General features: G+C 40.7%; 1 protein-coding gene across 5 annotated transcripts in view; it reads right to left on the reverse strand.

Moving 5' to 3' along the window:
- Window positions 1–17147, reverse strand: part of KIT (KIT proto-oncogene, receptor tyrosine kinase) — a 90361-nt gene that overhangs the window by 10925 nt on the left and 62289 nt on the right. For 3 of the 5 annotated variants that reach the window (XM_043906740.1, XM_043906738.1, XM_043906743.1), the window contains 6 exons: window positions 5213–5327; window positions 3323–3516; window positions 2013–2119; window positions 1792–1918; window positions 1414–1518; window positions 1219–1329 (listed from right to left, as the gene is read on the reverse strand). In XM_043906740.1, the coding sequence (XP_043762675.1) occupies window positions 1219–1329; window positions 1414–1518; window positions 1792–1918; window positions 2013–2119; window positions 3323–3516; window positions 5213–5327 (759 nt within the window). The remainder of the gene's footprint in view (window positions 1–1218; window positions 1330–1413; window positions 1519–1791; window positions 1919–2012; window positions 2120–3322; window positions 3517–5212; window positions 5328–17147) is intronic. The other 2 variants (XM_043906742.1, XM_043906741.1) reach the window with 1 other exon arrangement.

Below are 17147 nucleotides of genomic sequence, written 5' to 3' on the forward strand. Positions count from 1 at the left end.
TAAGTCTACCAAGTAGGCGTACAATCCTATCTATGAACACTGCTTAGCAGAACACGGGATTCTAGGGAGTAAAACTAAACCACCTTTGTAACCTGAATTTCTGCCTGGTTAGGGGTCAGGCATGACTGCTGGTTTTAGACAGGAGTTACAGCTTTCATCATTAGTTATCAAGCTTCCTACCTGAGTCCTCTGATTCACTTGTTTACAGAGAGGGCTTCACGCCTTTTGTAATGTTATTATGGAAATGATGATGAGCATAAGCACAAAGAGCAGCATGATAGGAAAACCAACCACTGGAACCGCCAGCTGAGACTGGAAGGTGGGGAGAAACCCTGAAGAGGAGGGCCATCACGTGTGTTCGGGGCCCTATCAGTTGAACTTTTGTTTTCTTTCCCTGTTGTAAAAGTCTAAAAAACTATAGCTCTGAAGTCATTTAACAGACAACTAATTAACTCGGGCAAAAATCTCTCATGAACAATTCATGATGTCGGTGAAGCAACATTTATGGGGGCTGTTTTAAGAAAGCTGTCAACTTGACCGTGGATCTCTCCAGATCTTGAGGAATGGCTCATTTTAACACATCTTTGTTCCTTTAGACCAAAATGTTTTCTGGAAACATCATAGAAAGCCTTGATGGGAGGACTAATGAATGCTTTAAAACTGAAAACTTCTTTTTTTTTATCAAAGTGAAGTCTTTGCTCATTTGGTGTAGATTTGAGGGCTGGTAGGCTTGGAGGCCTATTTTTAATGATAGCATGCACATTAACATTAACTCTTTAGTGGCTAAATGTCATCCAGCCTATATAAAAGCTCGCAAGATAAAAGAAGAGCTTTCTGGAGGAGATGAGACATTCTCAAGATATTCAAGAGGTCAATGTTGGTGTGACATACACGCCCAGTATGTCCTGGGCATTCTACCGCATCATGACAAACACAAAATATAATTCTTAGGAAGAAGACACATGAACCTGGATCTCCTGCATTATAGGCAGATTCTTTATCATCTGAGCCACCAGAGAAACCCCATATATTCTTATATACATTAAAATATACATTCTTAACATTCAGTGGGGTCGGGGGAAATCCAGCAAGAGATTAACCACTTGGGTCAAAATCCTTCAAGGAGATTATAATCAAGCATTGTCAAAAATCATATCAAAATCTCCCACCTTTTGATAATTTGACCAATTACAAGAGTCAGGCTGGCCATGGCCTTACCTCCAATGGTGCACGCTCCCAGAAGATTCACAATATTCATATGATTACCGAGGTAACTCAAGACTTTGAGTTCAGACATTAGGGCTTCTCGTTCTGTTAAATGGGCGCTTGCTAAAATTAAAAACATCTTATTTTAGCAAAAAGCGAATCTGGGACACTGACGGTGAGCACCCATAACAGCCTGCAGGAACTTACGTTTGAGCATCTTGACAGCAACAGTCATGGCTGCATCCGATTTAATTAAGCCATAAGCAGTGGCCTCAACGACCTTCCCAAAGGCGCCAGCACCCAAGGTTTTCCCTGGAGGAAGGAAGACAGGGGAGTAAGTGGCGGTGGTGGAACTGAAGAAACATGTGTGTCATTTCAAAACCAATAGAAGAATTAGGGACAAATGTGTCAAGATAGACTTCCCTAAAGTGTACTTGATGCCAAATCTCCCAAAGGCAGTGAAATCGCAGAAATAACCCTTATTGTTTCAGGTGAAATAAAACAAAGAAAGCTACTGGGATTCCATAAAGGCACTGCTATGTGAAAACAAAAAGGTGTCATGGAAAACCCCTGTAGCATACTGACCAAAACTCAGCCTGTTCCTGGGAAATTCCCATTTGTGATCATAAGGAAGTTGTGTTGGGTCTATGTAAACATAATTGTTTCCATTTATCTCCTCAACAACCTTCCACTGTACTTCATACATGGGTTTCTGGTGGAGGGAGAAAGGGAAAGAGGAGTCATCTTTTAATGGTTAATGGTTCTACCATTACAGCATTTGAGGGAGAGAACAAATAAATGGTTACCTGCAAATATTTGTATGTAAGAATCATCACGAAGATACACATCAAACCAGCTGCGATCACAAAACCAATCAGCAACGGCGTGAACAGGGTGTGGGCATGGATTTGTTCTAAAATCAAAGAGGGATGTGGAGTTACAACCTATTTAACCCAGTCAGATCTTTACACAACACCTCTCACCTCCAACTCACCCACCTCCCACACTACCGCCCATCACAGCTGGAGTCAAACCAGGTGCATCTGAGCTCCCGGCCTTGGCTATTATCTTACTCTAGGAATCTTTTAACATAAGCACTTTCAACCAGAAAACTGTGAGAAAGAAGTTGAGATTTCCAGAGCACAAGAATAACGTTAGGCAGTTTTTCAGTAAAAAGTGACATCTGAGTGAACTCTGCACTTCAAATTCCTGCCTTGAACTTTAAGATGTTTCCTTCATGGATGTTTTATTACTCTATTCTTTATGCTTTCCTGTCTTTTCCAAATTTTCTACATGAAATATCGAGTGTCTTTCACAACCAAGAAAAACATTTTTTAAAGTGTTCTTTTCATTGCCCTGCCTGGAAAAAAAAAAATCCATGAAGAACAATATAAGACTCTTCCCCTCATCACTCAAATACTGAACAAATACCACTTTTTGGCACTCATCTTTGCCAACTCAAGGAAACAAAAACCAAACCCTATGAATGTATGCACCCAGTTCTTTTGTCTTCCAACTTCATACCAATTCATCAATTTGTCTAAGGATCATTTAACTTATGTTGGGAGAGCTAGTCATTCATGAGTCAGATTTTAAAGATGTTAAAAGAAAATAGCTCATTAACATGATTTCACAAAAGGTAATGTTAACTTTCTGACATGGTGTCTGGCAATGTGTTAAAATAACTGATTTTAAGTAACAATTTAAATAATTTTTAATTGAATTTAAATTTTTTAATTGTCCTAATTCCGTTTCTGTTTGGGTATAAGGTAAATCTATTTCCCCTATTTTATTTCTCTATCCTTTTCTAATGGAAACAGTTGGAAATACATGATTAATTTTACATATATACACACACATGCACATGCATACACACATACATACATATGTGCACACACGCATAAAATACATAAAACACATAAAGAGCATGGTTACTGCCCACACTTTATTAACAAACTAGCACAGAATGAAACTTAGTACGTTTGATGACAATCACATGCGCAATGTAGATATTACCGGAAATGACATGCCAGTGATGGAATGGACTTAAAAGTCATGATTGACATGGCAGGCAGAGTCTAAACATCCCCTTAAATTGGATTAAAAAGAAATATACCTTTGCTGTTACCTTTAAATGCAAAGTTAAAATAGGCAGAACTCTTGCCCACATCGTTGTAAGCCCTGCACTCCACCGTCCCATTGTGTTTGAACGTGCTGTCATCAATGGTGCTATGAACCACTAGTTTTCCAAATGGTAAGACAGATGAGTTTTGGATCTGTACATCCACTGGCCCAATGGGAACAGAACACCTAGGTGGGAGAAACAGCAGCCCAGACTTACTCTCAAGAGAAAATCAACTGAATGCATTGGATACCGCATACTTTTAAAACCAAGTCAGAGATTCATAATCAGATATTCGCTTTTACAAGTGGAAGTGTGATGACAAATGAGCATGTCTGTGGCACCGAGAGCAAGAAAAGCACTTGGAAGAGGAAAAAGAGAAGAGGTTTTGAGGTGAGATGTGGGTTTAAAATCCGGACTCAAACACCTACTCTGTTGACTTGTGAGTAGGACTTAAAAGTCTCCAAGACTCAGTTCCTACAGCTGTAAAATTGGGGCAGTAATACCCATCTTGGAGGGTTACTGAAAGGATTAGAGATGGATTCAGTAAGACGGCTGGCTTCCGTCCCTGCACACAGCAGCCATTTATAAATAAAGTAATTGTGAACAGATGTATGCAGGGTTGAAAAGGAAGATGGTGGAGGAAGAAAGCAATAAAGTCTTTAAGGATGAAGATAGGGCCACCCCCACACCCCAGAAGTGAGGATGCTCTGGCTCGAAGTGCCACAGAGGGAGATGGAGATAGTGCCTGCTGGGCCGAATGAACTCCAGGCGGCAAAGATCATCAGGAACCGGACTCAGATGACTCTATTTTAAATTATCCCCCCACAGGCCCAGCAATTTTGTTCCCATACCTGGCTTTACTTTCTCCCTTAGCTTGCAACACCTGCATATGGTAGATATCAGTCTTCTATCCATCTCTACTCATTACAATATAAACTCACTAATGGGACTCAGCTGTGTTTTGTTCACTAGACCCATTTCCAGCATACAGTTGGCATTCCATAAACATTTTCTCAGCGAATGTCTGCAGCTACTGGGGCTGTGTCCCCTGTGGGCAAACTTTCCAGGGGTCCTGAACCTCCCTGCTTCTCCCCCAAAGAAAACACTCAACTAAAACCCAGCTGAGAACAACAGTCTTATGTAACCTCTCTAACTTGCTGTTTATTTTTTTAAAAAGGGCTATTCTGTGAAAAATGAAATTTCTATTATTATCGTGACTACTCAATTGTGATGTTACACTGGGCTCTAAAGCCTGAGCGTAAAATAGCATTTGATGGATAAAAACAGTGATGCTGACCCCATTTTCGTCTCCAGGTAATGCGACAGGACAATTTAAGGCTTAAGTGTGGATTGTGAAAGAGAGGAAGTACAATTCCAGATGTACTCTGCTCAGGGGCTGGGCACTTCATCAAGGAGAAAACCTTTTTAAAACATGTAGCTCCCCAGCACCATATGTATGGTAATTGTCCGATCATTACTTTTTTGGTAACTTGGCAATTAACTTCTGAGGTAATTTTTTTCATGATAACTACAGTCACATTTCCCACACATATTACCTCCTGTGTATATATTGGAAATCTAATTACTCTGTCCTGGGAAATTGCTTTATCTACCTGCAGGCTGGAAATTGCATGATAAATCCAAAAGATAACCACCAAAATAAAGACGTCGTTCAGTAATCATGTTTCAGCAAACAAAATTAATGTCTACCAAGAAAAATATAGCAATTATGCTCTCTAAAAAGCCACATGGATAGAAAAAAAAATTAATCAAAACAAAGTTTTTAAAAAAAAAAAATACTTTGAAAACATATTTGAAATTCAACTGAATTGCAGTCTTTTCCTGATGAGTGTTAAGTGGTATCCAAAATAATCATCTCACCTCTGCTCTGTTCCTGGACAAAAGTACCAATCGATGGTTGGCTCTGGGAACCCTGTGGCCACGCACTGCAGCATGCCGTTCACCAGCCTCTCATGCGTCAGGATTTCTGGTTTTGCTGGAGGAAGAGAGAAGTGGCCATATGTCAGACTGCTGGAAAACCTCATCAAGGCTCCCTCTACAATTTCTGAATCTTTAAAAACTTTCTCAAGGCTTAAGAGGACCCTGGGAGAACATGTTGCTCAAAGGGGAGAATGTGAACCAGTGAATGGAAGGTGCGGGAGGTGGGTGTGAGGGTTTGACCAAGAAAAAGGCTTCCCCGGTTAGAGCTACCCATCCCCTGTGTGGACTGTTCATCCTGTGGATGTGGGGGTCTCTGAGCTCTCCCTGCCTCAGGGACGAATGAGGCTGCAGGACCACCTGGCCAGGTTTCTGTTCCCAGGGAGAGAGAACCTGAAAGATGGGTTCTGATCAGGATTCTAGGGTTCCCGACTGTCTAACAGGTGAAAATGCTGAACCTCCAATACTCTTGGCCGCCTGATGGGAAAAGCTGACTCATTCAAATATACCCTGATGCTGAGAAAGATTGAGGGCAGGAGGAGAGAGTGTGGCAGAGGATGAGACTGTTGGATGGCATCACCAACTCAACGAACATGAACTTGGGCAAAGCCTGGGAGATAGTGAGGGTCAGGGAAGCCTGGTGTGCTGCAGTCCATGAGGCTGCAAAGAGTCAGACATGACTTAACAACAACACTGTTTATTAAAGGATTCCTGCCATCAGACTCTCAAATGATTCAAAGACTCACTGGAATTTCAAGTTATTGCAAGAACTAGAATAAATTAGGAGGAGTTATGGGAAAAGAGAAGATGCCTGCCTCGGAAATTGCCCCCCTCCGTTTTTTGATGGGGGTGTGGAAGGGGTGGTGAAGACAAGGAGCTGAATCACCCTTTTTAAAGAGAAGCCAAAACATCAGAGTAAAACACAATATGGGCTTTTAACTCCAAACTTTTATTTCAAATGCAAAATAGGAATAGAAAATTAGAAGAGGAAAAGAGGAAACCAGCCCAAGAGTTTTACTCATACATATGTCTAAACCTGAGTACAATCACTGAAAAAGTAAACTGTATCAGCAGGAATGCTCTAATTTGACATTTCTGTGTAGCTATAATAATCAACTGATATTCAATCAAAGGTACCCTGCAAATTCCTGAGATTAGTGAACGGAAAAAGAACTTACATTCAGCTGTTCTACTGGTAATACACTTGAAGGACTCACACCCCCTGAGAATGAGTAAGCTACACTGGCAGGGATGGTGACGAGCACATCCAGTGTCCCCGGTACAGCTTCGCCGGTGCCGACCCCGAGCCTCTGCACAGAGCTACGGGCGGCCACGTGCGTGGCAGGCAGGCCTGAACCCAAGCGCGGGCCCTCGGTGGCTCTCCACCGAGTCTCCGGGTATCCAACGCGAATAACAACAGTAATAACGGGAACTCTTCATAGTGATGTTGTGACGATGAAATGAAATGATTCTTGACAAAGAATCAAGAGTGATTCACAGAAATCAAACAGAAAAAGCATTAATTAATGGGACTTCCCTGGTGCTTCAGTGACTAGGACTCCATGTCCCAGTGCAGGGGGCCTGGGTTTGATCCCTGGTCAGAGAACAAGATCCCACATGCCTTGACTAAGACCCAGAGCAGCCAGTAAATAAATTTTAAAAATATTTTTTCAAAAGCATTAATTACTAATTTATTACTCATTTATTATTTTTTCTCCTTAGAGTACCCACCCTCCTAGGTTCATCAAGCTTGGTAGCAATTAGGTTAACTGTATTGGTCATTCTAAATTTTCTCTTCAATATCTAATATCTTTAGACAGCATGATAACATGTATGTGTTTTAACCCGAAGAACTGGGAATTTGACATTGATTACATGACACCGATTACAATGGTCAGAGGAAAAGGCCAACAGGTCAGAAACTAATTTTTTCAAAGGAAGGCAATGCTGATAAATGACATCTTTGTAGAACAACCTCTCAGCACCTCACCTCCTTGCAGGCAAAACGGCTTGGCAGGGATCAAAGTGTCTGCATGCATGGCACACCCACCTGTCATTCAACCTGGCCCTGCTGACGGGCAGGCCGTTTGGCTAACACACACAAAAGAGCAACACTCCAAAAGCAATCTCAAGGTAGGGGCATCCTTGAGAGCTTGGAGCCAATGCCAGCTTTCACAAATAGAGCAAGAAGACAAGCCATCGTCTTGCGAAAGCATCCATCTGGCAAGTTTCATTTAATTATCATGGGCAACTGTGTGACCAGGCTGAAAAGTAGGACATAACACAGAAAACAGTGGAACTTTAGGAGAATGCTATTTGCTGAAGACGGCAGGCGCCATACGGCAGGTCTCTCTGGACTCACATTCAAGTGTCATCTCCTTTTCCTAGCCATCCTCAACTCTCCAAAGCCAAGTTGGTTGGTCTCGCGTCCCTACTCCCGAAGCACTTTAGAGCACCTGACGCACTTCTAAAATATCCTGGTCTGCCTCCATCCGACTGTTCTCAAGGGCAAGGACCACGTCTTATGGATCGTACCTCTGACTCCTAGCGGAGTCTGACCTATTGCAGACACACAGTAAGAGCTGTTAATTATTAAGTCCTCCCAAAGAAACAAGTCCTTCAAATTCCAAAGGAATTCAATTAGTGTCACAAGAAGGGACCTGGAATAACAGCCTGATGGTGACTTTCCTATGTTACACCATTTTTGCAATAGTGGGCCACGAGATAAGAAATCCGCACATATACCTGGCCATGTGGATTTTTTCTTCCATACTGAGATTAACGATGAAAGGAGAAGGCCCATACACAGACAGCAAAGATAACTGGACAGACTCCAACTGGACAGAATTCAAATGGGAATCAAGTTCATAAGACAGATTTCCTCATAACAACCTCCCTCTTGTCATTCATTGTTCCTAATGCCACATGCTGGATTTTTAATGGAATTAAATATTACTCAGTAGGAAAAAAAAGGGGGCTGAAAGGATGCTTTTTGATGTTCATGGCTGTTATCTCTGGGTAGTAGAGTTATACATAAATATCTGTTTCATTCTTTTGACTTATTTTCTAATTTTTTTTTTACAATGAACACAGCTAATAATAAACTTGTAAAACATTTTTAATTTTAAAAATTGGAACAGCTGAAAATTACACAATCAATTACATTTAGCTTTGGTTACAAGTGCCCTAAGATCCAAGCCTTCCAGCGTGACACCTGGTAGCAGTTATGCAATGGCCAGAGCTGGCCAACAGTGTGGTCCGGCTGGCCTACTTGCTCCTGTGTGCTGGTTAGTCAGGCACATTTTTAAGCTACCATCCCAACTATAACCTGAGGCAAGCCAAGCAGCTTTTGTCCTGTTGGCCCGTAGGCTGGCCAACCAAGCTCAGAGAGCCCGTGAAACTTCAAGGTGCATTTGAAGCACAGAGAGATGAGGTTAAAAAGCACATTTCTGGCCTACCTCACCTCCCCCAAGGTTAAGTAATTTGAGAATCTGACCAAGAAGTGGGGTTATTTTAGAGAATCTTCAAGGGACCCCATCAGGGCCAGGACAAGGATGTGGCAAGAAAAACACCTAAGGTGAGGAATTTAAGAAGGCTCTCATCCTCCAGAGCCTGTAGACTCAGGTAGACACCAAGAGTGAGCACCTCCTTAAATTCTGCACCCTAGGCATCTCTCTTGCCTCATCCTAATTCCAGCCCCGTCCCTAATGCTGGTGACAAGAGACTTCATTCTGAAAGGGCTAAATTACATGAGTACAGCTTGGGCTATACGTGGCAAGTTGCACAAGGAACATGTTTAATGCATAAAGAATGAGCTAGGTATAATTCTGATTCCTAAAAATGAAAATCTGGGCTCATCTGCATTTTGTAAGTGCCTCAACGCACCGTCTAAGTCATTAAATATACATTTTGCTTTTAAAGATACATAACTCCCTGCAATTCGCCAGGTTAAATCTGAGCTGTGTTTTCTTAGATATTCTGCAATCAGCAGTATACCAAATGACACATTCCCTAAATCCTCCCAAGTTGGAGGTTTAGATAAGCCTAAGAGGTGTGTAAGTTATGTATTTCCTGTAGAGATAAAAAAAAATAGTCTCGTCTCCTTTCAAAGCACTGTGGACCTGAGTCATCTTGCATCTACGACAACACTGATCAGCTCGTAGGCAGATTTCAGAGTGCTTTAACTCTTCTGAGAATTTATTGCTCATGCAATTAAAAATCCCAACCACTTGCTGATTTATCCCACAGATATATGATCTTAAAATATATTCCTTTTCACCACCATCAGGTCCATACGGAAGGCAAGAACAAGTTGAATTCTAAAGAACACAGCATATGATAGATGATAGATGATGGGAGCTGGGGGGCTGGGGATGGGAGGAGGTATACAAGTAACTGATGGGAAAGAGATGAGCATAATAGTTTTTGGCTCACCCTAACCGACTCCACCAACTCTTGCTACAAACACACATCTGCCCACACTCTCTAATCAGCAAAGAACACAGACGTTAGTGTCCATATGTGTGTGTGTGTGCGTGTGTGTGTGTGTACATGTATGTGTCCAACTCTGTGACACCAGGGACTGTAGCCCACCAGGCTCCTCTGTCCATGGGATTTTCCAGGCAAGAATACTGGAGAGGGTTGCCATTTCCCTCTCCAGGGGATCTTTCTGACCCAGGGATGGAAACTGCATCTCCTGCATTGGCAGGTGGATTCTTCACCACTGAACCACCTGGGAAGCCCAAGTGTCCATATAACAAAAGACTAAATGAAGAGGAACCATAAGGATGGATTTGTTTCTACAATTGTAGGTCTGATGACGTTTAACACAACACAGTGATGCTTTGTAGCAATTGTCACTATCCTGATTTGGATCTGGGTCAAATACACATCCCTGCCATAATATCATTATAATATAGGAATTTAAATCAATTAAGAAAGTATTTAAAAAACTCGGGTTAACTTTTACCTATAAAAGGAGTATTATACTTAAAAAAAAAAATCTCCAGAACAGATATTTTGAAAGTACATTTTGGATACTAATATATACAAAATAAACGACAAGATCCTACTGTATAGCATAGGGAATTATATTCAATATCCTGCGACAAATCATAATGGAAAAGAATATGAGAAAGAATATATACACACACACACAGAACTGAAACACTCTGCCGTACACCAGAACTAACACAACACTGTATATCAACCACATTTCAATAAAAATTTAAGAAATTACACTTTGTTTTATACATTCTTAAAGACATCCAGAAACTGGTGTGTGAGCACTTTAACAGAAATTCATTGAACCAACTAAACAAAACTTCAACTACAGTCTTCTGCCTCCAGTTATGTTTTGCAGAATGTCTATCATTAAAAAAAAAAAAATTATCCTAATAAAGTGATGTCCTAAATGAAAAAGTATGCAAACTTTTAATGCGGAAGGTGAAACTAAATATTTCACATTATAGGGGTTATGAGTCTCTCTCACACACACTCAGTTCTGCCACAAATGTAGCCACAGATGTGTATGCAAATGTGCAAGGCTGTGTTCCGCTACAATTTTATTCACGCACACTGAAATTTGACTTTTTCACATCTCACAAATCTTGTTTTTAAAATCATTCCTACCTCCCATCCATCCCAAAGAAATAAAGAAATTCTTAGATCATGAGCTATTCAGAAACAGGATACTTGTCAAATCTGGCCAGAAATTTGTCAATCCTTATTCTAAACAGCCATCAAAAAGATCTCCCTATCCTGGAAGTTAGGTTTACAAAAAATGACGAAACTACTTGGAGAAAGCCCTCCTCAGCCAGAATCACTGTGCTCAATTTAAGGAGCACATCACCGGTGACCCGGGGGTGGGGGTGGGGGGATGTGTATACACGTTACAGCGCAGTCCAACTTGCTGCCTGGCAGTGCAGACATGTGATAAAGTGCTATTTTTCTACTCTGTGTAAAGTAGTGGATTCATTTTGCCACATTAATTAAGAAGTGGAAGAGAAGGGTTAACACAATGCCCGTGGAAAAATTACATACCTATTCTTGGGTTAATTTAAATTTCCACTATACATTATAGGTGACCGTGTATACATCTGTAACCGAAGGGGACTAATTTGACGTAAAAACACATGGGGCTCAATTGGAAAGGAAATTTCCACAGAGCAGCAGTTCCACTCATATGAAAGGGACTACTCAGGCTATTTTTAGAAAAGTATGTCCCAGGGCCAGGGTCAATTCTAGCTGAAGTTTGAAAGTGAAAAAGTGAAAGTGTCTCGGTTGGGTCAGACTCTGACCCCATGGACTGTAGCCCACCAGATTCATGGAATTCTCTAGGCAAGAATACTGGAGTGAGTGGCCATTCCCTTCTCCAGGAGATCTTCCAGGCCTAGGGAATGAACCCGGGTCTCCTGCATTGCAGGTAGATTCTTTACTGTGTGGGCCACCATGGAAGGCCCAGGAACACTGAAGTATGCAGTTACAAACCTCTTCTCCTGCTTTCACACCATAAACATGAAATAACGACCAGATCACACCACCAAAGGGCCTAACGATCTAGATAAGTCACCTTGCTCTCTAATCAGTTCAGTGATTGAACAGATTCCCCAAACTAGCTACACACCCAGCCAGACCACCAACTTTCTTAGGAGACATGAAAGAAAAATGATGCCAATACGCCTGAATTTTTTCAAAATATAAAAGACTCAAACTCTGCTTTAAAATTAGGTTGCCATGATATTCCTTTATTCTTCCAGTTTAAATGTCTATAGCAATTCTTGCATCCACAGAGATCCTCTGCATAAGGAGGAGATATTAAAGTGTCACATCAAAAACAACACTCATAACTCCCAAGCAATTTAAGAACAAAAACTCATTTCAAGTTCAGGAAAAGAAAATAAAAACAGACTTCAGATACTGTCAAGTATCTCAAATTACCTATAAAAAAAATTAATGCAGAAAGACAAGAAACTATTTTTACATAGATTAGCTACCCATACTAACATTATTCCTTAATTTGGAATTGTCCTGCAAGCCAGCACAGCGTATCTTCTTAGACATATGTTCAAGATATAGGAGCATGAAAGACAATGACAGATGATAGCCTCATTGACTTCCTGCCAGTAAAGTAAGGTTGCTCATTTGAGATAAAATAAGATAATTATAAACTTTAAATAATCATTTAATAGATTTCCTTTAAAATTCAATCACATCATTTCAGAGTTCCACCTCATACAGCACAATGTCTCAAAACGGTATCAGATACTGGCTAAGGAAATAATGAAATATCCATGCAAGGAGATACCAAAGTAATATTTGGGCTTCCCAGGTGGCTCAGATGGTAAAGAATCTGCCTGCAATGCAGGAGACCTGGGTTCGATCCCTGGGTTGGGAAGATCCCCTGAAGAGGGCATGGCAACCCACTCCAGTCTTCTTGCCTGGAGAATCCTCATAGACAGAGGAGCCTTGTGGGCTGGGGTCACAGTCGGATACGACTGAGCACCTAAGCAGAGCGCTGAGGAGAAATGCTACGGGCTGGAAACGGCTCACGACGCATCACTGTTCAGCACCAAAACACAAGGCGGGGCAAAAGAACTTCATTTTTGTCATCCCCCAAAAACAAGTTTTCTTAAGTGGTCTGTAAAGATATGTATTAATAGATACATTAGCACTGGTAATCCATAAAATGTAAATCTACTTTAAAAGGTAGAATTAAAACTTATTTCATTCTTATTTTTGCCTACTTTTAATTTCAAGTTATCATACCCGTCATATAACAATTTTGTAATAGGAAAACATTGTTTTAATCTAAAAACAAATGTATGTAAGTGTTTGCACAAACCAGGCCTCATTCTGGGTATACTGTGGTAGTCTTACAGCAAACTCTGAAAAGCAAGTAAATAATAGGAAAACATTGTTTTAATCTAAAAACAAATGTATGTAAGTGTTTGCACAAACCAGGCCTCATTCTGGGTATACTGTGGTAGCCTTACAGCAAACTCTGAAAAGCAAGTAAATAAATCAGAAAGGAGTTCTGATTTATTTAGCACTTATCTTTGTAGCACTAGCTTTATTTAATGTTGAAGAACTCCAATAATTTAACACAGAAGTAGGTCAAATAGAATCCACCTAGCCAGAAAAAAGAAAATACTAAAAAAAGCAAAGCCTCTCAAGCAAAACTTTGACAAGTGTGTCAGCATTAAGTCTCAAAATTTTAGCCTCTAACACAAGTAAGGTTTGGACACTCAAATGTTTGGAAGGTTTTATCACTTTTAAAAATGGTTAAGAGGTTGGAAAACATGTCCATCTTCCAAAAAGGCAAAGTCCTAGCAACTCTGCTCTCTTGACTCACGAAGATCTGGAAAGGTGCCCCAAACCCGATAGTATTGCTTTTACCTGAAATATAATCAGAGACTTGCAGCCAGGAGGGGGACTCAAATGGTTGGCAAGCAGGCTATCCAAACCCATCTAGCTCCAAGGCTGTCCTGACAGCCCAACATGCACCTGTGGCAAATGGTGGGCTGCCCAAGGTGTTGCAAGGTGTTCTACCTTGGGGAGCTTCTCCCTGGAAGGATGGAGCCATCCATAACTGGATCTAACTATGACCACAAACGGGCTTCCCTGGTGGCTCAGTGGTTAAGAATCTGTAAGACACGTGGGTTTGATCTCTGGGTTGGGAAGATCCCTTGGAGAAGGTGGCTTCCCAGGTGGCTCAGTGGTAAAATAATCTGCCTGCCAATGCAGGAAACCCAGGAGATGTGGGTTCAGTCCCTGGGTTGGGGAGATCCCCTGCAGAATGGAATGGCAATCCACTCCAGTATTCTTGCCTGAGAAATCCCATGGACAGAGGAGCCTGTTGGGGTATAGTCCATGGGGTTGCATAAGAGTCAGACACGACTTAACGACTAAATAATAACAATGACCACAAATATGTAAAAAGCAGCCCAGATTCTGCAGATGTGGTCAAAGGGGAACATTCCCATCGAAAGGCCTCATTCTGAATGATTTATTACTTTGACTGATTTGGGTATACTGTATGATCTATAAATAGTCGCTTACACCAGACAGGATGTTAATTATGTGATGCAGTGGTTTAGAAATAATGCATTAGTTAGCATTTCCTTAAATTGTTTCAACCCCTCTGTTAACACTCTGCCATAAATGAAGGGAAACTGGTGATTCTGAGAATTTGGTGTAGAGTTCAGCAGTCATCCAATCGAGCTTAACATCATCTGTGTTCCATGTAAGCCCAAAGATGAAAGGCAAGCCTTTTCATTCTCCAGACTTTTCTTGTCCTGCTGGCCATTCTGCACCACCACCTGAGTACCACCATTCTCTCACTCAACTTGTGAAAGTGCAAGTGTCAGTCACTCAGTCGTGTCCGACTTTTTGCAGCCCCACAGACTGTGACCCGCCAGGCTCCTCTGTCCACGGGATTCCCCAGGCAAGAATACTGGAGTGGGTTGCCATGCCCTTCTCCGGGGATCTTCCTGACCCTGGGATCAAACATGGGTCTCTTACGTTGCAGGCAGATTCTTTACGGTCTGAGGCACCAGGGAAGCCGAAGTAGGTCTGTCATTAAAGGACAGAAGATCTTTGAGACTGAAAAGAAATCTCCAAATACCATTTGCTACAAATTTTAAATTCATAATGTGGATCTCGAAAAGCTACCAGATAACCTTTTACTGATATAACACTACTAGTGCCATTCTAGGCTACTGGCAAATCAGACTGCAATGAGCTGTCACCTCAAACCTGTCAACCTGGATATCATCAAAAAATCAAATGATAACAAGCATAGGCAAGAATGTGGAGAAAACAAAACTCCAGGTTCCTTAATGTAACGGGACGGTGGGAACATAAATTGGTATATCCATCATGGAAAGCAACACAGAACTTTTTCTTATCTAGGATATCTGTACTCCCACATTCACTGCAGTAATTTTTACAACAATCAAAGTATAAAAACAATGCAAATCTCCTTCAGTGGATGAATGAATAAAAAAAAATGTGGTGTGTGTGTGTGTGCATGCGTGTGTATGTGTGTGAGAGAGAGAGAGACAGAAAAGTCGAGAATCAGGATTAATTAGGGTTAAAATACATGTTTGGCCTTTCATTTGTCCTAGATCTGGTAAAAACCTTTATTGTATGACATTTATTATTACCAAAGAGATCATAAGTTTCTCTCCGCCCCCCCGCCTTTTCTTTGCTAATTTGTAAGATTTCTATAATTATATTTTTTTGCATTTTTAAAAAATTTAACCTTTTTATTTTCTATTGGGGTATACTTGAAACAATATTGTGATAGTTCCAGGTGAACACTGAAGGGACTCAGTCATATATTTACATGTATCCACGCCCTGCTAAGAAGTCACTTCAGTCGTGTCTGACTCTGTGCGACCCTGTGGACTGTAACCCACCAGGTCCCTCTGTCCACAGGATTCTCCAGACAAGAACACTGGAATGGACTGCCATTCCCTTCTCCAATATATGTATCCATTCTCCTCCAAACTCTCCTCCCATCCAGGCTGCCACATAACATCGAGCAGAGCTGCATGTGGTATACAGTAGGTTCTTGTTGCTTATATATTTTAACTATAGCAGAGTACACATGTCCATCCCAAACTCCCTATCTATCTCCCTAACTATCCCTTCTCTCTAGCAACCATTAAAGTCTTTCTGTCATCAAAGAGACCACACATTTCTAATGTACCATCACAGGCTACCTAACCTACAGAATCTTGGTCTTATCACTTTTTCTAACACCTGCAGGAATCTTGGAAAGAGTAAGGAATATTAAGAAAACACTTTTGGGTAGCCTTATAGTTCCTAAAACCTTATTTTTCACCAAATTTTGATCTGAAACAGAAACAAATGGCCGTTTTCATCAAAGATATGAAACTTTCTTTTAGAATTAAGAATCTGACTTCTATATACATCTTTAATAAGCAATTCAAGAATAATTATAGCAATGCAAGTTCAAGGCAAAGAATTACTGATTTGTTTGTTTCAGTTTTTGGCCATTACAAACCACCTTTAAGATCACGGAGTCAACAGACCCATGCAAATCACGTCTTGTTAGAGAAGCTAAAAACAGTACTAAAACATTTTAAAGTTTAAATGTACATAGCTTTCTCTTAAAGCCTCCCACATAAGTGATTAAAACACAAACACACACATGTACAATATTCTCAAATTTTCAAAGCAAATGAAGTCTTCAACTACCAAATGTTTAACTACTGAAATCAAGGATTTCCTTGAGCATTTCTCATGGCTGAATCTATTAAGCAATTATGCATCCCTGTCACTAAAAGTAGCCTGAATTTCTACGCTAACAGCATGCATTTATTATTCTGATTTTTATTCATTCTAGTTTCTGCAGAGCACAGTTCCTTTCACCCTTGGGGCTCAGTTTATTTACAGAATAGACCACACAGCAGATCTACATATGCATTTGGCTTGCTAAAATAATATGTCAAAATGGACACAACTGGTCTAAGTTTAAATTTTAAAATTTTTAGCTTTTGATTTTAAATTTAACATAAAAAAAATCTTGCCCCCTGATAGCATCAACTAGTTTTTTTTTTTTTTTTTTAATCCAAAAAATAAAAAGTCAGCAAAGAAATTAGCTAATTATATCTGTGAAGGGCAATTGGGACACAGTTTCTAAGAAACAGATAAAGTATTCACACAAAAATGCTACCTCTGTCAAAGCATCTGGAGATCAAGAACTCCAACGTGCTAGGTAAGTGAAGGAAATGCCTTTAGTCAGCTTAGTGTCTGTAATAAAGCGACTTCGATGAACAGAGAGACCCCTGAAGAGCTGAGCCAACGCGAGGACCCACTGCACACCGTCACCCGTGTGCCCAGGGCCTTG

The sequence above is a fragment of the Cervus elaphus genome, chromosome 6, assembly GCF_910594005.1.
Source record: "Cervus elaphus chromosome 6, mCerEla1.1, whole genome shotgun sequence".
Classification (NCBI taxonomy): domain Eukaryota; kingdom Metazoa; phylum Chordata; class Mammalia; order Artiodactyla; family Cervidae; genus Cervus; species Cervus elaphus.